This window comes from Gallus gallus (genome assembly GCF_016699485.2).
Source record: "Gallus gallus isolate bGalGal1 chromosome 39 unlocalized genomic scaffold, bGalGal1.mat.broiler.GRCg7b 39_unloc2, whole genome shotgun sequence".
Lineage (NCBI taxonomy): Eukaryota > Metazoa > Chordata > Aves > Galliformes > Phasianidae > Gallus > Gallus gallus.
In genome coordinates, this window is record NW_024095974.1 from 13,364 (window position 1) to 33,540 (window position 20,177).

The window sequence follows — 20,177 nt, forward strand, 5'->3', positions numbered from 1 at the left end:
GCCCCACTACTACTTTACGCCCCCCCCCAGTTACACCCAGTAGCACTTCTGCCTCTCCCAGTTCTCCACAGTAACTCCCAGTTGCCCTTCAGCCCCCCCCAGTCACCCCCAATCTCCATCTACGCCCCCCCAGTTGCCCCCAACTGCCCCCCAAGAGCCCTTTACCCCCAGTTACCCTTAGTCTCCATCAAAGCCCCTCCCAGTTGCCCCCAGTTTCCATCTAAGCCCCCTCAATATCCCCCAATTCCCTTTCACCCCCCTCCAGTTGCCCCCAGTCTCCTGTAAGCCCCCCCCAATTGCCCCCCAAAAGCCCTTTCGCCCCCCAGCTGCCCCCCAAGAGCCCTCACCCCCTGCCCCGTCCCCCAATTGACCTTCATGCCCCTCCAGTTGCCCCCCCCCCACCCCCCCAGTTGCTCCCAGTACCCCCCCAAGCTCAGGATGAAGGGAACTGGCTGAGGAAGGCACTGAAGTCCAGGTCCCCCAGGGAGGGCAGGGAGTCCTCCGTGGGCTGGGGGGGGGCTCCGGGAGGATGTAGAGGCCCCCCTAAATCCTGGGGGGGTCCAACAGGAGGTCCCCCCCCTCCTGACCCCCCCGGGGTCTGACACTGCACCAAACGTGTGATGGCTTCGGGATAGGAGAGCAGCATGGGGGGGGAGGGCCCAAATGTGGCGGCGGTGGATGAGGGGGGGTCCCCAAAATTCGTCGGGAGGGAGAGGAGCTCCCCAAAACCCCCCCCAGCCCCAATCCCACCTGGGGGGGTCTCGGGGGGGGCCCAGCAATCGTTGCAACTCAGCGGCGTCGATGGTATCAAAGGGGGGGTCACCCAGAAGAGCCCCCAAATCTAAAGGGGACCCCCCCGGATCGGGGATGCCGCCCCCCAGAGCGCATTGTGTTGTGGTGGTGGTGGTGGTGGTGGTGGAGGGGGGGGGTCCGGACCCCCCCACCCCATCGTCGAACTGCAGTTGGAGCAGAGCTTCGGCCAAAGGCTCCGGGGTTGGGGAGGAGGCGGGGGGCACCCCCAGAGGGAAAAGGGGAGCAGGGGGGGCTCCCACTGTGGGGGATGGGGGGGGGGGGACACATAAGGAGGGGATCCTCGTGTGCCCCCCATATCCTTCCCCCCCCCCCGCCCCCTCCACATCCGACCCGGGGTGTCCTCACTTCCAACGCCAACCCCCTCCAATTTGTCCCCCCCATATCCCATTGGCCCCCCCATACCCCTTTTTGCTCCCCCCAAACCCTCCTTTTGCCCCCATTTCCCCCCCATGCCTTTATTTGCCCCCTCCATCCCTCCCTTTGCCTACCCATGCCCCATTTGCCCCCCCATCACCCCCTTTTTGCCCCCCTCCCCCCCTCCATCCCAGCTCCCCACAAAGACTCACCCATGCTGGGGGGCTGCTGGGGGGCTGGGGGGGGCCGGGAAGGCACTGCAATGCGCCGGGGGGGCCGCGGCTCAGGGTTTGGTTCCAGACCTGGGGAGAGGGGAGGGGGGGCAACAACTCTGTCAGGACGCCCCAAACTAAATCCCCCCAGGACCCCAAATAATTCCCCCCTGAACATTAAATTACCCCCAGAACCTCAAACTACCCCCCCAGGACCAAAAAATACCACCCAAGACCCCAAATACTCCCCCTTCCCTCCCCCCCCCCCAAGGATACTGATACCTGATACCCCCTTATAGATCCCTATTCCCCCCACCCCTTCCAGGGACCCCATTAGCCCCCCGTGAGCCCCCCAATAGCCCCTCCTATGACCCCAACACCCCCCCACCCCAAATACTCCCCCCCAGAACACCGAACACCCTTTGGGGGGGGGGGGGCACCCTAATACCCCCCACAACTCCGAATTCCAAATCCCTCCCCCTCCCCACCAAAAAATAAGACCCCAAATATCCCCCTAAGGACGCCCAATCAGTCTTGGGACCCCCATGTCCCCCCCCCCCCCCCCCCCCACGCCCCCCCCCAAACCTGGTAGTGGTGCCCGCTGGACGAAGGCACGGAAGGTGTCCCGCGTGCGTTTGCGCTTCTCCTCAATGCACTGCAGGTCCCCTGCCGGAAGACCCCCCCAGTAAGCACCAGTAAGGACCAGTAACACCCCTCCCCCCCCCCCCCCCCCAATCATGGTTGGGTTGGGGACACTTTGGGGATGCATCGGTTGGGTTGGAGACATCATCAATGGGTTGGGGACACCACGGTTGGGTTGGGGACACGTTGGTTGGGTTGGAGACACTTTGGGGACACCGTGGTTGGGTTGGGGTCCTCATCAGTGGGTTGGGGACACTCTGAGGGGACCATGGTTGGGTTTGGGACACCGTGGATGGGTTGGGGACGTTTTGGGGACCTTATCATTGGGTTGGGGACACTTTGAGGACACCATGGTTGGGTTTGGGACATCACGGTTGGGTTGGGGACACACTGGTTGGGTTTAGGGCACCATGGTTGGGTTGGGGACTTATTGGGGACATCATGGTTGGGTTTGGGACACCACGGTTGGGTTGGGGACACACTGGTTGGGTTGGGGACGCTTTGGGGACCTTATCATTGGGTTGGGGACACACTGGTTGGGTTTAGGGCACCATGGTTGTGTTGGGGACTTACTGGGGACACCACGGTTGGGTTGGGGACACACTGGTTGGGTTTAGGGCACCATGGTTGGGTTGGGGACGCTCTGGGGACCTCATCATTGGGTTGGGGACACACTGGTTGGGTTTAGGGCACCATGGTTGTGTTGGGGACTTATTGGGGACATCATGGTTGGGTTGGGGACACACTGGTTGGGTTTAGGGCACCATGGTTGTGTTGGGGACTTACTGGGGACACCACGGTTGGGTTGGGGACACACTGGTTGGGTTTAGGGCACCATGGTTGGGTTGGGGACGCTTTGGGGACCTCATCATTGGGTTGGGGACACACTGGTTGGGTTTAGGGCACCATGGCTGGGTTTGGGACTTATTGGGGACACCATGGTTGGGTTTGGGACACCACGGTCGGGTTGGGGACACTTTGAGGACACCACAGTTGGGCTGGGGACACCGTGGATGGGTCGGGGACACCGCAGTCAGGTTGGGGAGCCATGGGAATACGGCGGGGCCCCCTCTTACCCTGGTGGGGCAGGTAGCGGAAATCGAGGGGGGGGCTGCGCTGGCGGTCGGAGGGGCGCTGCAGCTCCATGCGGACGGTGACCGGGTGGCGGAGGGAGCGCTCCCGGAAGGGCGGCGTGCGGAACACGATGGCAACCTGGCGGTGTACGTCGGCCGCCGCGAAGCTGCCCTTCGCCTCCCAGCCCTCAGCCCAGAAACGAACCTCGATGTCCTCTGCAGGGATGGGGACGGGTTGGGGACGCGGTGGGGACAGATATGGGGTCGTGTTGGGGACGCAAGTGGGGATGGGTTGGGGACAGACTGGGGGCACAACTTGGGCCCGTTTGGGGACAGACGGGGGACAATTGTGGGGATGAGTTGGGGACATAAAGGGAACGGGACGGGGACAGAAGTGGGGGCAGAGTGGGGGCAGAGTTGGGGACACATCTGGGGACAGATTGGGGGAGCATTTGGGAGTGGGTTGGGGATACAACTGGGGATGGGTTGGGGACAGATTTGGGGACAGACTGAGGATGCATTTGGGGACACGCTGGGGACACAGTTGGGGACATGACCAGGGGAGGGGATGGGGATGGGGAGGGGACACGAGTGGGGACAGAGTTGGGGACACATCTGGGGACAGATTGAGGGAGCATTTGGGAGTGGGCTGGGGACAGATTTGGGGACAGACCGAGGATGCATTTGGGGACACACTGGGGACACAGTTGGGGACATGACCAGGGGAGAGTATGGGGATGGGGAGGGGACACGAGTGGGGACAGAGTTGGGGGCACAGTCGGGGACAGAGTTGGCGACCCCTTTGAGGACGGACAGACTGGGGACCCCTTTGGGGACACCGACCTTTCTGGACCTTGTCACAGAGCAGGAAGATCTCATCCCCCCCCTGGCAGCTCCCAGAGTTGCGGTTCACCCGGCAGATGCGCAGCTCGGCTGTGCTGGGGGCACCTGGGGACACGGGGTCACGTGGGGTCACTCGGGGGTCGCACATGGGGTCACGTGGGGTCATATAAAGCGACATAGGGCCACACATGGGGTCGCACGGGGTCAGCGAGGGTCATATGTAGGGACACGGGGTCACGTGGGGTCATACATCCCAACACGGGGTCACGTGGGGTCACGCGGGGTCATCCAAGTCTTTGCGTGTTGTTGGCGTGTTTTAGAATGAAGTCGGCATATCCTAGCGTGACGTCTGCACCTCTTAATGTGATCCTGGCACGTCTGAGCGTGATGTTGGCATGTTGAAGCGTGATTTCAGCATGATCTAACTCAACGCTGGCACTTCGTAGCACGGTGTTGGCACGTTTAGGATGAATTTAGCATGTTCAATATGATACTGGCATGTCGTAGCGTGATTTTGGCATGTTTGAGCATGATGCTGGCATGCTCAGCATGATGTTGACATGCTCAGCACGATGTTGGCATACTCAGCATGATCTTAGCACGTTTAGCGTGATTATTAGCATGATCTAACACAATCTCGATGTGTCACAGCGTGCTGCTGGAGTGTTTTACCATGATATTTGCATGTTTTAGCATAATTTTGACACGTAGCATGATTTTAGCGTGTTGAGCGTGATATTGACATGACTTAATGCGACATCGACGTGCTTTAGCATGATTTCAGCACGTTTAGCGTGATTTTAATATGATCTAATGTGCAACGTTGGCATGTTCTAGCACGATTTCAACATGATACTACCACAATCTAACATGACGTTGGCGTGCTCTAGCATGATTTTAGCACGTTCACCATGACGCTAGCATGACCGAATGCAACGTTGGTGTGTTCTAGCATGCTTTTAGCACGATCCTAGCATGATCTAACGTGATATTGGCGTGTTTTAGCATGATGTTGGCATGTTGGCACCGCCGGGGACTCACGGTTGTCATAGATGGGCTGGGAGAGGACGGGGGGCAGCGGGCAGAGCCCCCCGGGGCCGTTCACCCACACCTGGAAGCAGAGCCGCACCGCGCTCAGGTCGTATTCGGCACCGCGCTCCTCCATTGGCACTGCGCCCCAGTAAGGACCAGTAAGGACCAGTAAGGACCAGTATCCTTCCAGTGCTCCCCCCGTCCCTCCCAGTGCTCCCAGTATCCTCCCAGTTCCCCTTCTGTTCCATCTCAGTGCCTCCCAGTGCTCCTTAACTCCCCCAGCCACCCACCAACATGTCCCAGTAACCACCAGTACCACCCAGTAGCCCCCCAGTGCTCCCACAGTCCTCCTAGTAACGTCCCAGTTCTCCTTCTGATATATTCTAGTGCCTCCCCGTGCGCCCAGTAACCTTCCAGTATGCTTCCAGTCCTCACAGTTCCCCTCCTGACCCATCCCAGCACCTCCCAGCGCTTCCCAACCCTCCGAGCCCCCTCACCAAACCCTCCCAGTAACCCCCAGTACCGCCCAGTAACCCCTCCCAGTGCTCCCAGTATCTTCCCAGTGAGTCCCAGTGCCTCCCACTAACCACCCAGTGCCTCCCTGTGCCCCCCAAACCCCCCCAGCCCCTCACCAAACTCTTCCAGTAACCCCCAGTGCCTCCCAGTAACCCCTCCCAGCGCTCCCAGTCCATCCCAGTACCATTGAAGGGGTTGTTATTGGTGCGGATCCGTTCAGCCACCGCCGCTTCCAGTTCCCGTTTCTTCACACACTGAATGCCCAAATTCTGGAAACTGGGGGGTGGGGGGCTGGAATCAGTAGATGACCCCCCCCCCCTAAAAATTTTGGGGCCGCCCCCCTAAAAAATGAACCCAAATATGGAGACCCCCACTCAAAAAATAATGAGATCCCCCCCAAAAATTGAGACCATCCGCCCCAGAATGACCCCAAATATTGGTCACCACCCCCCCCCCCTGCCCCCAGAATGACCCCAAATATTGGGAACCCCCTGAGTTGTTTTTTTTTTTTGGGGGGGGGGTGGGGGGTCCACAGTATTCTGGGAAGGAGGGGAGGTTCTTTATTTTGGGGGGGTCCGAAGGGGTGTCTTTTTTTGGGCAGGGGGGGCTCCCCATTATTTAATTTTTGGGGGGGGAGGTTGTCCCATTAATTACTTAATTATGGGAGGGGGGGGGGTCACCTGTGCACGCAGCGCTCGGGGCTGAGCTCGGCCTCATAGTAGCCATGCTGGCAATGGCGGCCCACCAACTCGTGGGGGTGGGGGCCGTGGGGGGGGTCCTTCGTCACCAAAGAGACCCGAACGCGGCCCGGACCCCGGTAATGGTTTACCTGTAAGGGCAGTACTGGTTAGACTAGAGTATACTGGTTATACTGGGATAGACTAAGATGGACTGGGAGGGCATGGGAGGGAATGGGGTGTACTGGGATGGGACTGCAGTGTACTGGGATGATGTACTGGTTAGACTGGGATGAACTGGGTTATACTGCGTTGGACCAGGATAGAACTAGAATGGGACACGGATGAAACTGGTATGGGACTGGTCCATATTGGTCTACACTGGTCTAACTGGTCTGTACTGGGACTAATGCATGTGCTAAGATGCTCCATTCCCTGGGCTTAGGACCACCAAGAGGGCATCTGGGGTGGGATTTGGGGGGGGATTCCCATCACATACAACCCTAAGCAGCCCCATACTGGTTCATACTGGTCTACATTGATCTATACCGGCTCGTATTAATCTATACTGGTCCATACTGGTCTACATTGGTCTAACTGCTCCATACTGGAACTAACATACCTACTAAAACGCTCCATTTCCTAAGCTTCAAACCACCCAGAGGTGATCTGGGGTGCTAATTAAGGGTGGTCCCCCATCCTATCGCCCGCTACGGCCCCACACGCCCCTGGGGCGACCCGTACTGGTTTGTACTGGTGCATACTGGGACTCACGCGGATGGTGGGGTGCGTGCGGGCGCTGTCTGTGCTGTGCTCCCCAGGGATGCTCCCAGCTGAGCGCCCTTCACACTTATAGCGGAACCGCATCCCGCGCTGCTTCGGCTGCTCCAGGATCTCCACAAAAGGGGTGGCCCCCCCCGGCTCTGCTGGGGAGAGTGGGTTTTATTTGGGGGGGGGGGGGGGGGCAAGAGTTCAGACCCCCCCCCCTCCCCCTAAGCCAGGACTTCCCCCCCTAAATCCTCTCCGTCTCCCAGAAAAACATGGGATCCATCCTTCCCCCCCCCTCCCTCCCCTCCCCCATGGACCCCCACACAACTTTGAGGACTCCCCTCCCAAAGCAATGGACCCCCCCCCCTCCCCACCACCATTTGTGGACCCTCTCATATCTGTAGACCCCAACCCCCAAATCTGTAGACTCCCCCCCAATCTGTAGATCCCCCCCCCCCAACCTGTGGACCACCCCTGACCTGAAGAACCCCCAAACTCCCCCAGCACACCCCCCTTTTTGTTAGGACACCTCCAACCCCATAGAGCCCCCCCCTCCAAACCCTCTCAGGACCCCTGCCATCCCTTTAGAACCACCCCCAACCCCATACGACCCCCGCCAACACCCCTCAGGACCACCCCCAACATCACAGGACCACCCCAAAGCCGCCAGGACCCCCCCCCTTCCAGCTCACCCTGCTCGCCCCATTCCGGCTGCAGGTACAGGGGCAGCAGATCCGCTGTAGGTGCGTGGGTTTTTTTTTTTTGGGGGGGGGGGGGGGGGGGAACACACAAAAAACAAAAGGAGAAGTTTAGCTCTAGAAGCCACCAATAACCCCATTAACTCCAGAACCCACTGATGATCCCAAAGGTTCCCTGCTGACTTTAGAACCCAATGAAGACCCCTAAAGTTCCCTCATTAACTCCAGAAGCCACCGATAACCCCGAACTTCCCCCAGTAACTCAGGAACCCATTACTGATCCCAACCCCACTCTTAGCCTCTACAACCCACTGACGACCCCAAATTAACTCCAGAACCCCGACAACCCCAAATCAGATTTATCAGCTCTAGAACCCAGAGATAACCCCAAACTTTCCCCATTAATTCCAGAGCTCACCAACGACCCCAACCCCACTTTGTGCGCTCTAGAACCCACTGACAACCCCAATCCCCATTAACTCTAGAACCCACTGAGGACCCCAACGCCTTTGTCTGCTTTAGAACCCCACAGATAACCCCAAACCCTCCCCATTAACTCCAGAACCCACTGACAACCCCACGCCCACCGTCGGCTCTAGAACCCACGGCGACCCCAGCCCCGCTCTGTGCTCTAGAACCCATTGCGGACCCCAAAGGAACCCCAGAACCCCCCGACGATCCCTCCCACACCCATGACGTCACCAAGGCCCCCCTCCCCGTGACGTCACTCCCCGCTCCGGTCTCACCGGGCTCCATGATGGCGGCGGTGGGAGATGGGGGAGGGGTGGGCGGGGCCGGGGGCGCTCTCCGCGCTCCTCCGCCACCGCCGCCCGTGCAGAGCCGCCGCTTCCGGAAGTGCCGCCGTCACGTGAGCAAGGCTGCCGGGAAGGCCACGCCTCTTCCGCCTTATGGCAGCGCGGCCTCCGCCCTGCGTTCGGCTATGCGCATGCGCAATCGGAAGCGGGCGGAGAAGGGGCGGAAGTGGGTGGAGCGCGAGGAGGAAGCGCTCTGGGCGCCGAGCGGAAGTGGCGCACTGCACCCGGAAGCGGCCTGCGGGGAGATGGCGGAGGCGGTGAGTGAAGGCCACGGGGATTCGAACGCGGCCCCGGAGGACGTTCGGGAGGGATTGGGCGACGTTTGGGGTGGGGGAAACCGCGGGTTTTTGGGGGCCGTCCCGGTGATGTTTTCGCGTCAGGCCGAGGTGTCGGAGGGCTGCCGCCTGCCCGTGCTGCGCCGTAACCAGGACAACGAGGATGAGTGGCGTGAGCGGGGGCGGGGCTTTGGGGGCGGGGCTGTGGGCGTGGCTTGGTGGGGGCGTGGTTTGGGGGAGGGAATTGGGGGGCGGGGCTGGGAGCGAGGGGCTGGGAGGGGCGGTGGGGTTTGGAGGGATAGGGGAGGAGCCAGAAGGGAGGGGGGAATCTTGGAGGGGGGGTTGAGGGGAAGCGCTTGGGGGCGTCCCGTGGGGTCCGGAGGGCACAGGGGTGGAGACATCGTGGGGAGGGGGGGTGGGGGGTCGGCAAGGAGAGACGGGTGGGGGGGTAACGTGGAGGGAGGGGGGTGACGTCACCTGGGGGCGTGCCATCACCCAGGGAAGGTGGGTGACACCCCCCCACCCCACCTCACACCCTCCCACACATACCGCCCCCCCCCCCCTCCCCCTCGTGTCCCTCCCCCAAGCGTTGGCCGAGATCCTGAGCGTGAAGGACATCAGCGGCCGCCGCCTCTTCTACGTCCATTATATCGACTGTGAGTGCTGGGGAGGGGGGGAGGGGTTGGGGGCAGCGTGAAGGGGGTGGGGGGGGGGGATAGAAAGGTTGGGGGCAGCAAGAAGGGGGTGGGGGGGGTAAGGTAGGACACACGCATTGATGTCACCTATGCCCTGTGTGCCACTCCCCAACTGCCCCCCCCCCCCCCCTCCAGTTAATAAACGTCTGGACGAATGGGTGACCCCCGAACGCCTGGACCTGCAGCGGGTGCAGGGACCCCGCAAAGAAGCCAAGACCCCCACCAAGAACGGCCTGCCCGGCTCCCGGCCCGACTCACCCGAACGTGACCCGGTGAGGGGACAAGAGGGGACAGCACAGTGCCACGTGGAGGGGGTTGGTGGGGGGGGAACAGCGGCGAAGGGGTCCCTCTGGGAGGGGACGGACAGGAGACGGGGTGGTGTTGGGGGTGGAGGGGGAGGGGATGGGGGAGGAGCAAAAGGGGATGCGTTAGAAGAGGACTTAGGGGACATGGGGGGGGCATAGGGATAGGGAGTGCCTTGGGAATAATTGTAGGTGACATCTAGGGGATAAGGGGTGGCCACAGGGGTAGGGGACACCGTGGGGACAATCTCAGGAGTCATTGTGGGGACAAGGGGACGCCCTGAGGACAATTTTAGGGGACACTCGGGGGACAAAGGACATCCCCATGGACAGGGGTCACCGTGGGCAGAACTGTAGGGGGGGGGGGCACTCTGGGGACAAGGGACAGCCCCAAAGTGGGGACGAGAGCAGCCCCCACCTCCCAGAATTGACACCCAGAGCCGCTGTGAGGGCAGTGGTGGAACTGTGACGCATCCCCACTCCCCTTTGGGGACACCGAGACCCATTGGGGACATCCGAGGGGGGCAGCGGGGACACTGGGAGCTCTCTGGGGACACCCCCAGAGCCACAGGGATGTCCCCAAACACAGGGGACATCCTCACCCCCACCCACTGGGGACATCCCCAAAATCCCCCTTTGCCCCCCGCTTTGGGTGGGGACCCACCAGGGGGCACCAGGACCCCTTGCGGACAATGCCACCAGGGAAGAATCGTCACCCATATTGTCTCCATTGTCCCAATTGTCCCCTCCCACTTCCCCCCCCCCTCCCCCCCTAAACACCTCCTCTTCCTCCCGGCGCAGAGGAAGAGTCTGGAGCTGGCGCTGGCCCCCGCCAGCGGGAAGAGCCTGCCAGGGCCACCGGGGCCACCAGGGCCTACCAGGGCCACCGGGGCCAGCGGGGTTGGGGCCGGGGCCGCTGCCCCTCACCCTCCGCTTCCATCTGCCCCAGGACAGCGTGGCCGAGCCCCCCCCGGCCCCGCAGCGTCCCACGGTAACCCCAGCCCCGGTGTCCCCAATGGGTCCCCGTCATTGTCCCCATCACCATTCCCAACGGGTCCTGGTCATTGTCCCCATCACTGTTCCCATCATCGTCCCCAGCGTTGGTCTTCATCGCTATCCTCCAGTGGGTTTCTATCACTGTTCTCAATGGGTTGTTGTCCCCAATGGGTCCCCAACATTGTCCCCGATGGGTCCTGGTCATTGTTCCCCTCACTGTCCCCATTGGGTCTCTGTCATTGTCCACAGTGGATCAGTGTCCCTAATGGGTTTGCATCACTGTCCCCCATGGGTCTCCGTCACTGTCCTCAGTGGGTCCTCATCTTTGTCCCCAACGGGTCTCCAATGGTGTCCCCACTGAGTCCCCGTCTGTACCCAGTGGGTCACTGTCCCTAGTGGGTGTCTGTTATTGTCCCCAGTGGGTCCCTATCTCTGTCCCCAGTGGCGTCCCCAGTGGGTTCCCATCACTGTTCCCTGTGGGTCCCTGTCCCCGCAGCTGAGTGTCCCCATCCCTAAGGCCGGGTGTCTCCTGAGCATTCCCCCTCCTCTGTGGGGCTGGGTTGGAGCCATACTGGGAGCTCTGGGGTGGCACTGGGAGCATCACTGGGAGCTCTGGGGGTGGCACTGGGAGCACTGGGAGAGACACTGGGGACAGCAGGGCTGGCCCTGGGAGGGGACATAGTGGGGGTGGGAGGGGGGTGGGGGGGAAGCAGCCCCGAATCATTGCTCGTTGGGCCCATTAGCCCAGGGCTGGGCTGTACTGGGAGGAACTGGGAGGAACTGGGTGCTGCTGTCCCCCACAGAAGCGTAAAGTGGAGGTGGTCTCACCTGCCACCCCCGTCCCCGCGGCCACCGAAACCTCGCAGGCATCCGTCTTCCCCCAGGTAAGCCCCCACCCCTTAACCCCCAGTACCACCAGTACCCCCCCCAGTACAACCATCAACCCCCACTAGCCCCCCCGGTACCACCAGTACCCCCTGGTAACACCACTAACCCATCCCAGTACTGCCAGTACCCCCCCAGTACACCACCCATTAGCCCCTTACGGGGCTCCCATGACCCTGGGGGGTTCCCTGTCCCCTTGGGGGAGGGGTCCCATGACCCTTGGGGGGGGGGGGAGGGGGGGTGTCCCATTAACGGAAGGGTAAAGGGGGCTCCAGGCCCCTTATAGGGGTCCCATGGCCTTGGGGGGGTCCCTGTCTTCTTGAGTGGGGGTCCTTGACCCTTTTTGTGAGGACCTCATGACCCTTGGGGGATCCTTGTTTCCTGGGGGGGGGATTCTGTGACCTTGGGGGGGTGAGGGAGATCCAGGCCCCTTATGGGGGTCCCATGACCTCACTGGGCGGGGGGGGGGGGGGGGAGATTGATTCCTGACCCACTGTAGGAACCCTTATGGGGGGTCCCAAGGCCCCGGGGTAGAGGATAGTGGGGGAGGGGAAGGACTCAGATCAATGTGGGAAACGGGGGGGTTCCTCTAACCCTTGGGGGTGGGGGGGGTCCTTGGGGGTAATGAACCCCCCCCTCCTCATTGCAGAACGGCTCAGCACGCCGCGCCGTGGCCGCCCAACCGGGGCGTAAGAGGAAATCAGCGTGCCTGGGGACTGATGAGGTTGGGGGGGGGGGGCATGGGGGGGGATGGGGGGAGGGGGACAGGGTCGGAAATGGGGAAAAAGGGAGAGGAGTTGGGGGGAAAAAGTGCTCGGACGGGAAATTGGGGGAGGAAAGTGGGGGGGGGGAGAGTTGAGGGGGGTGAAATGGGGAAATGGGGGAGGGGGCTGAGGAGGGGGGAAACTGAGGCAAAATGGGGGGAGAAAATAGGGGAGAAGTCGTTAAAATGTGGGGAATGGGATGGGGGGGGCAGAGCGTTTTGGGGGGGGACGACAGATGGTTTAGGGGGAAATGCAGGGAGTTTGGAGGTCACCCAAAGGGTTTATTTGGGGAGGGGGGGGAGGACCGAGGGCTTTTTTTTTGGGGGGGGGGGGGGGGGGAAATAACCCAGGGGTTTGGGGGGAGGCTGAGGGGTTTTTGGGGAAGGACTCAGAGTTTTGGGGTTCCCCAAAGGGAGGGGTTTATTTTTGGGGGGAAGAATCCGAAACAGTTCTGGGGATAGAATACAGAGTTTTGGGGTTACCCGTAAGGGTTTGGGGAGGGCTGATTTTTTTTGGGGGGGGAGGAAGGAGCACCCAAAGGGTTCTGGGGTACCCAGAGGGTATATGGGGACAGAACCCAGGATTTTTGGGTACCCAAAGAGATTTTGGGGATAGAACCCTGGATTTTTGGCCTCCCCAAAAGCTTTTGAACCCAGAGCCCATCGTTGTCGTCCCCCCCCCCCCCCTAAAAAACCTGTTCTATTTGGGGGGCGGGAAGTGACCTCCTCATCCTCCTCACACCCCAACACCCCAACCCTCGCAAAGCTCACTTTATTGGGGAGGGGGGAGATGGGAAGTGAGGGGACGATGGGGGGGGGGGAGAAGCGACCTCCCCATCCTCCTCACACCCCAACATTCCCTGACTTTCTGCTCCCCCCCAACCCCCCTAAACCCCCCCGCCCCCTCCCCCAGGACTCCCAGGACTCCTCGGATGGTGCTCCCTCTGCCCCCCGCATGACGGGCAGCCTGGTGTCGGACCGCAGCCACGACGACATCGTCACCAGGATGAAGAACATCGAATGCATCGAGCTGGGCAGGCACCGCCTCAAGCCCTGGTATTTCTCACCCTTACCCCCAGGAGCTGACGGCTCTGCCCGTCCTCTACCTCTGTGAGTTCTGCCTCAAGTACGGCCACAGCCTGCGCTGCCTCCAGAGGCATTTGGTATGGGAAACGCACAGCTCCCCACCCCTGGGGTCAAAGCTGGGACACGTGGGGCGGTTTGGGGCGCTCTTGGGGCAAATCCGGGACCCCTCGGGTGGTTTGGGGAACTCTCTGGACACTTAGGGGCAGTTTGAGGTACTCTTGGGGCAATACTGAGACACCTGGGGCAGTTTGGGGCACTCCTGCGGTGATTCACCCCCTAATTATTCTCATTAAGCCATAATTATTCTCCTTACAACCCGTAATTATTTCTCTCTACTCTGTAATTCCTCCCATTGATCCTACTTAATCTCTATAACTCCCCCGTAACTCACTTCTAATTCCTTATTTCTTGCTAATTATCTCATCACCCACAAATTACCCTTATTAATCCCTCATTAATTACCCCCGCAGACCAAATGTGACCTCCGGCACCCCCCGGGCAATGAAATCTATCGCAAAGGCACCATTTCCTTTTTCGAGATCGATGGCCGCAAAAACAAGGTGAAAAAGAAAGGCGAAAAAGCACAAAAAGGGGATTTCTTGGAGGGAAAAGGGGGTGGGTTGGGACCTCCTTGACCCCCCCCTAAATTTCGGCACCCCCCCAGAGTTACTCACAGAACCTGTGCCTGTTGGCCAAGTGCTTCCTGGACCACAAAACACTTTACTACGACACCGATCCTTTCCTCTTCTATGTCATGACTGAGTACGACTGCAAGGGCTTCCACATCGTTGGCTATTTCTCCAAGGTCTGGTTTTATTTGGAGGGGGGGGGGGAAGGGGAAAATGGGGTTTGGGGGGGGGTGTAAAAGGGGGCTTGGGGTGTGAGAATGGGGTCTGGGGAGGGCTTGGAGTGGGGCTTGGGGTGTGGGAAAGCGGTATGGGGGGGGCTTGGGAGGGCTTGGGGTGTGGGAATGGGGGCTGGGGGGTCCTGTGGGGATCTTGGAGGGGGCAGGAGGGTCTGGGGGGGACTTCGGGGGGGCCTTGGGGGTCGAGTGTGGGAATGGGAATTGGGGGGGTCTGGGGGAGGTTCACATATATCGGGGGGGTTCTGCAGGAGAAAGAATCGACAGAGGATTACAACGTGGCGTGCATCCTGACACTGCCCCCCTACCAGCGTCGGGGTTATGGCAAGCTGCTCATCGAGTTCAGTGAGCACCCCCAAAAAATGACCCCCCCCAGCACCCCAACATCCTCTCCCTCTCCTCAACACACACTCCAAAATGGGGGATCCCATCCCCCTCCAGAATGGGGACCCCCCCCCATCAAACACAAGCCCCAAAATGGGGGACTCCCAAACACAGCCCCAAATCCACCATGGGACCCCAAAATTACATCAAAGGACCCCCAAAAATCAACCGTAGGACCCCAGAATCCATCATGGGACCCAAAATCCACCATGGGAAGCCCCAAATTCATCATGGATTCCCCCAGAAATGCACCATGGACCCCAAGACTACATGGAGGGATCCCAAAATCCACCACGGGATGCCCAAAATGCATCATGGGACCCCCAGAATCCACCTGGGACCCCAGAACGCACCCTGGGACCCCAAAACTACAAGGGACTCCAAAATTCACCATGGGACCCCCAGAATGTGCCACGGGATCCATCAAAATCCACCATGGGATCCCAAAACCAAACAAACAGACCCCAAAACCCCAAGGAGCCTCACAAATCCCCCGTCCCCAACTTGAAATGCCCCTTCCACCACCCCTAATTTTTTTGTCCCCCCCCTCCCTCCCAGGTTATGAGCTGTCCAAAGTGGAGGGGAAGACGGGGACCCCCGAGAAGCCACTGTCAGACCTGGGGCTGCTGTCGTACCGCAGCTATTGGTCACAAACCATCCTGGAGATCCTGATGGGGCTGAAGGCTGAGGGGGGGGAGCGACCCCAGATCACCATCAAGTAAGCTATGACCACCCCCCCGAAAAGCTACAGGCCACGCCCCTTTTCTATAGCCCCTCCCCCGGAGTCGTTAGCTATCTAAAGGGGAAAAGGGACAGAACTCCAGGCTCCGCCCTGTTGACTGCAGACCACTCCCCCGTCCTTCCAGGCCACGCCCCTGATCGGTTAGGCCCCGCCCCCACCTCATTTCCATAATGATATCAACGGCCCCGCCCCTTTCCCTTAGACCACGCCCCCCACATAGGCACCACCCACCACTCCCAATAGAATGCAGCTCTTGGCCACGCCCATCTCATCTAAACCACGCCTATTTTTTCAAAGCCACGCCCCCATGTTTTAAGCCCCACCCCCGCTTGTCCTTAGGCCCCGCCCCTATTCATTCCATCCCCCAATGGGGATGGGCAGATTTCCAAACCACGCCCCCCCCGTCATGCGCCACAGCACAGCCTCTAAGCCCCGCCCACATCCTCTCTTACCCCCAATGGGGAAAGGAGCTGAGCTGCAGGCCACGCCCCCAGCGTGTTAGGCTCCACCCCTTTCCCTGATTCCCATGGAGTTTGATGGAGTTGGGGGGAGGGGGAATTGGAGTTGTGGAGGGGTTTTGGATTATAGGAGGGTCCTGGGGAGCCCCATGTGTGGTCTCAGAACCTTATGGGAGGGAGAGGGGTCCTTTCACTTGTTGAGTGTCCCAGGTTTTTTTTTTGGGGGGGGGGGGGGGGGATGGTGATCCCATAATTGATGGCATTCCACTCCCCCCCCCCCCCCCCCCCAATAAAAAACCGCAGTGAGATCAGCGAGATCACCAGCATCAAAAAGGAGGACGTTATCTCCACGCTGCAGTACCTCAACCTCATCAACTACTACAAGGTAATTCAGTCCTCCCAGGGGGAGGGGGGGGGGGGGCCCTATATTACAGTGACCCCACAGCCCCCCCCTGCCCCCGCCCCCATCCCACAGGGCCAATACATCCTGACGCTGTCGGGGGACATCGTGGAGGGCCACGAGCGCGCCATGCTGAAGCGGGTGCTGCGCATCGACGCCAAGTGCCTCCATTTCACCCCCAAGGACTGGAGCAAGAGGGGCAAGTGGTGAGGCCACGCCCCCTCCCACCCTCCAGGCCACGCCCCCTGGGTCCTTCAAGCCACGCCCACCCACCCCTCCCCCACCGACCGCTCATTAAACGCCATCGGTGGACGCAGAGGGTGGATTTATTGGAGTGGGCGTGGTCTCTGATGGCTCCACCCATGTAGGGGGTGTGGTATTATGGAGGCTCCTCCCCCACCCAGGCGGGTTCACCAATCACCAGCAGTGGGTGGGGCTTGTGTTGGCCTCGCCCCTTTTGGGGTGTGGTCTTCGGTGGCTCTGTGGGTGTGGTCTACCGTGGCTCCGCCTCCTCCTCGCTGTCATCTGGGACTGGGGAATGGATCTGGGGGGGGGCGGGGGGAGGAGGCACATTTATCCCCCAAATTATTCTATAGGGACCTCACTCATTTTGGGATCCCACTTGTCACCAACCTCCCCCCCCCACTCCCATTTTGGGGTGCCATGTGACCACCCCTTATCACTAATCCCCCCATTCTGGGGTCCCATGTGACCCCTCCCCCATGTCACCAAACCCTCCCCCATTTTGGGGTCCCATTTCTCACCGACCACCCCTCTGTTTTGGGGAGCCATGTGCCCCGCCCTTATCACCAACCCCCCCCACTTTGGGGTCCCACGTGACACCCCCCCCACACGAACCGCCTGTGCCAGCGGCCCCCACTGCAGTGCGTGTGCCAACCCCCCCTGGGGGGGGGGGACGCTGTCAGCCTCCCACTCTGTGATGGCCCCAAACGTCGCCGTCACCGTCACCTCCTGGGGGGGAGGGGGGGGGAGAGAGAGGAGGAGAGAGGGAGGAGAGAACAAAAATGTGTGGGTCGCTATGGGGCAGGAATGTGGGTCCATGTCGGGGGGGGGGGGGGGATGACACAAATGTAGGTCACTGTGGCGCAGCCATGGGGCAGTGTTACCTGTAGGTCACTGTCCAAGCTGCTGGGAGGGCTGCGCTGCAGGATGCCCCCCTGGTATCCATGGGGCAGGGGTCGCTCTCTGCCCCCCAGTCGGCGCCCGCGGAATGAGGCCCACAGCTCTGCGAGTTGGTGGGGCAGAATCAGTGACCTGTAGGTGCCCCACAGATGTCCTACAGCTGCCCCGTAGCTGCCACTCATCTGGCCCCATAGAAACCCCTTAACTCCATCTTGTCCCAGAGTGAGCCCCCAAATCCCCCTCCCTGCCTCAGAGTGATCTTCAAACAACCCACTGATCCCCCACACCCCACAGGAACCCCCATATCCGCCCAACCCCCCCACAGCACCCCCAAAGACCCCAAAGAGACACCCGCACACCCCAATCAGCCCCACATAGGGACTCCTATATGCCTCCCCAACCTCCCCCCAAGCAGCCCCATAACCCCACTACCCCCCTAACGACCCCACAGGGACTCCAAGACCCCCCCGACAAACCCTACAACCCCCAACATTCCCATAGTGACCCCCAGATTCCCTCCATCCCCCATGCAGCCCCATAACCTCCCCCACAGCCCCTCCAAAGACCAATAGCCCCACAGTGACCCCCAGACACCCCCCCAAGCAGACTCATAACCCCTCACGCCCCCCCCAAAGACCACATAGGAGCCTCCAGACCCCCCCATAGTCCCTCCAGAACCCCATAGGGACCCTCATACCACCCCCGGAACCCCCATCAGCCCCACAACACCCCCATAGTGCCCCTCAATAGCCCCCCCATAGACCCCCCAAAGGCCCCGTAGCGACCCCCCATCTCTCACCGCCGTCCGGGCCGGGCCGGGCCCTGAGGAACGCCCGGACGGGCGCGGGGCCTCTATACCGAATGGAACACGGCAGCAGCTGCGCCCGAACCGCGCGGTTCTCCTCCGGGATCGCCGGAACGCGGATGAGCGTCGCCATTTTGCTTAGCGCCAGAGCGGAAGTGACGTAAAATGCGCCGGAAACGACGCGCAACACGCAGCGGAAGATCTCCTCCCATCAAGGCGGAAGTAAGACGGATCGCGACTTTTGCCCCGAGGGGGGTGATGGGAATTGTAGTTCTGAGAGCGCACCGCCCCACGAGACGCTCCCCGCCCCATATGTACCCCATTGGGCAGCCCCCCGCCTCACTCACACCCCATAGGGTGACCCTCCAACCCTATAGATTCATTCACAGAACGCCCCCTGGCCCCATACATTCCCCCATAGGACATCCCCAGACCCACAGATTCCCCACAGGATTAACCCCAGCCTCATAGATTCCCCCATAGGACCCACGCAGACCCCAGTGGGACACACTGGTCAGGTGCAGTGCTCTCGTGGGGTTGACAGCGCAAGAAGAGAAGGTGACAACACCTCAAGAAGTGACAACCAGACAATCATCACCCTGGAACCCTTCTTGGAAGGCAATAAACAGCTTTGGGGGCGACAACACCTCAGGAAACGACGAGCAGACATCACACTGTAACCATTCTTAGAAGGCAAAAGCACCTCAAGAGGTGGCATTTGGGGGTGTCAACACCTCTGGGGGTGCCAACACCGCCTCAGTGTCACCCAGCAGCCCCTACAGCTTGCGGTAAGCACCGACGGTGATGTCGAAGAGGCGCGGGTTGTCGAGCTGCCCCCGGGCGTCCAGGAGGAAGAAGGCAATTCGGCCCTTCACCTTCAGTGGGATGGAGGTGCGGACGTCAGAGCGGTGCGCACGGCACGAGAGGTGACGGAGGGGGACGGTGAAGGAGAGGCCGGGACCCAACCCCATGGGGCCGTGGGTGGAGATGGTGACGGTGGAACCACCCCGGTGCAGCGTCAGCCGGCGGACGGAGCGGAGGGGGATGAAGCAGCCGGCTGCCACGATCAGAGAGCCTATTGGGGGAGAGGGGTGGGGGGGAGAGGAGGGGGAGATGAGGGGGGAAAGGGCAAAAGGGGCCGGGGGGGGGGGGGAGGACGGATAGATGTGGGGCAGAGAGGGGGAAGAGCGGGAAAAGGGGCAGATGTGGGGCGGGGGGGGGGGGAGAGAGAGGGGGCAGAAGTGGCGCAGATGTGGGGCGCAAAGGTCAGCAGTGGGGCCTCAGCCCCACAGCACCGCACAGCACGGCCTCAGTCCCGCCCCATTGAGCCCCGACCCCACTGACCTCCCGATCCCACACCTACCCAGAGTGGCGCACGCGGCGGTGAACGCCCACCGCCATTTGTTGTCGCGGGGTCGCAGCGGATCGTCGGGCCCCACCCCGGGGGGCGGTGGGCGCAGCCCCGTGAAGGCGGAGTGGGCGAGGGACGCCCAGAAGACGCCCTGTCCAGCACAAAAGAGCCCCGCCAGGCGGAAGAAGGAGCCCCGTTCGTGCCGGAACAGCACCACGTCCCGCGGCACCGCAGCGTCCAGAGCTTGGGCCGCCCGGGCCCGCGCCGCCGCCGCCGCCATGGCGACGGGAAAGCTGCACTTCCGGCGCGGGTTGAGGCCACTTCCGGTGCAACTTCGCGGCCGCTTCCGCCTCAGCTCGATACTCACTTCCGGTACAGCCTTCGGTCCCCTTCCCGCCTCAGCTCTGCACTCACATCCCGTATATCTCCACATTCACTTCCGCCACATCTCCCCCCTCCCTCCTTTGCAACTCCCCACTCCCTTCCGGTGTAACTCACTCACTTCCCTTGTAGCTGCCCCACTTCCGCCACACTTTTCCACTGACCTCCATCATCACTGCCCCACTTCCGCCACACCTTTGCCCTCC

General features: G+C 61.2%; 3 protein-coding genes across 3 annotated transcripts; 1 reads left to right on the plus strand and 2 right to left on the minus strand.

The window, feature by feature from the left end:
- Nucleotides 1–360: 360 nt before the first annotated feature.
- On the minus strand, nt 361–8,473 carry RELA (RELA proto-oncogene, NF-kB subunit). Its single transcript, NM_001396038.1, is given in 14 exon segments — nt 361–763; nt 765–1,051; nt 1,380–1,469; nt 1,965–2,045; nt 3,098–3,310; nt 3,938–4,002; nt 4,004–4,012; nt 4,015–4,042; nt 4,979–5,107; nt 5,670–5,761; nt 6,166–6,314; nt 6,937–7,088; nt 7,623–7,667; nt 8,375–8,473. Coding segments are annotated over 14 exon segments (1,680 nt in total). The 5' UTR covers nt 8,385–8,473; the 3' UTR covers nt 361–433.
- KAT5 (lysine acetyltransferase 5) lies at nt 8,383–16,616 on the plus strand. The gene is given in 14 exon segments (XM_015273025.4): nt 8,383–8,700; nt 8,824–8,890; nt 9,306–9,374; nt 9,549–9,685; nt 11,515–11,595; nt 12,246–12,320; nt 13,273–13,425; nt 13,427–13,522; nt 13,916–14,005; nt 14,110–14,250; nt 14,559–14,652; nt 15,250–15,409; nt 16,195–16,276; nt 16,367–16,616. Coding segments are annotated over 14 exon segments (1,698 nt in total). The 3' UTR covers nt 16,502–16,616.
- TMEM223 (transmembrane protein 223) lies at nt 16,600–19,893 on the minus strand. The gene is made up of 5 exons (XM_015273027.4): nt 19,603–19,893; nt 18,234–19,314; nt 17,419–17,537; nt 17,150–17,263; nt 16,600–16,835 (listed from the first exon to the last, which is right to left on the minus strand). Exons 1-2 carry the CDS (start codon nt 19,868–19,870, stop codon nt 19,016–19,018), a joined length of 567 nt encoding a protein of 188 aa, XP_015128513.2. The 5' UTR covers nt 19,871–19,893; the 3' UTR covers nt 16,600–16,835; nt 17,150–17,263; nt 17,419–17,537; nt 18,234–19,015.
- Between the last annotated feature and the right edge of the window lie 284 nt (nt 19,894–20,177).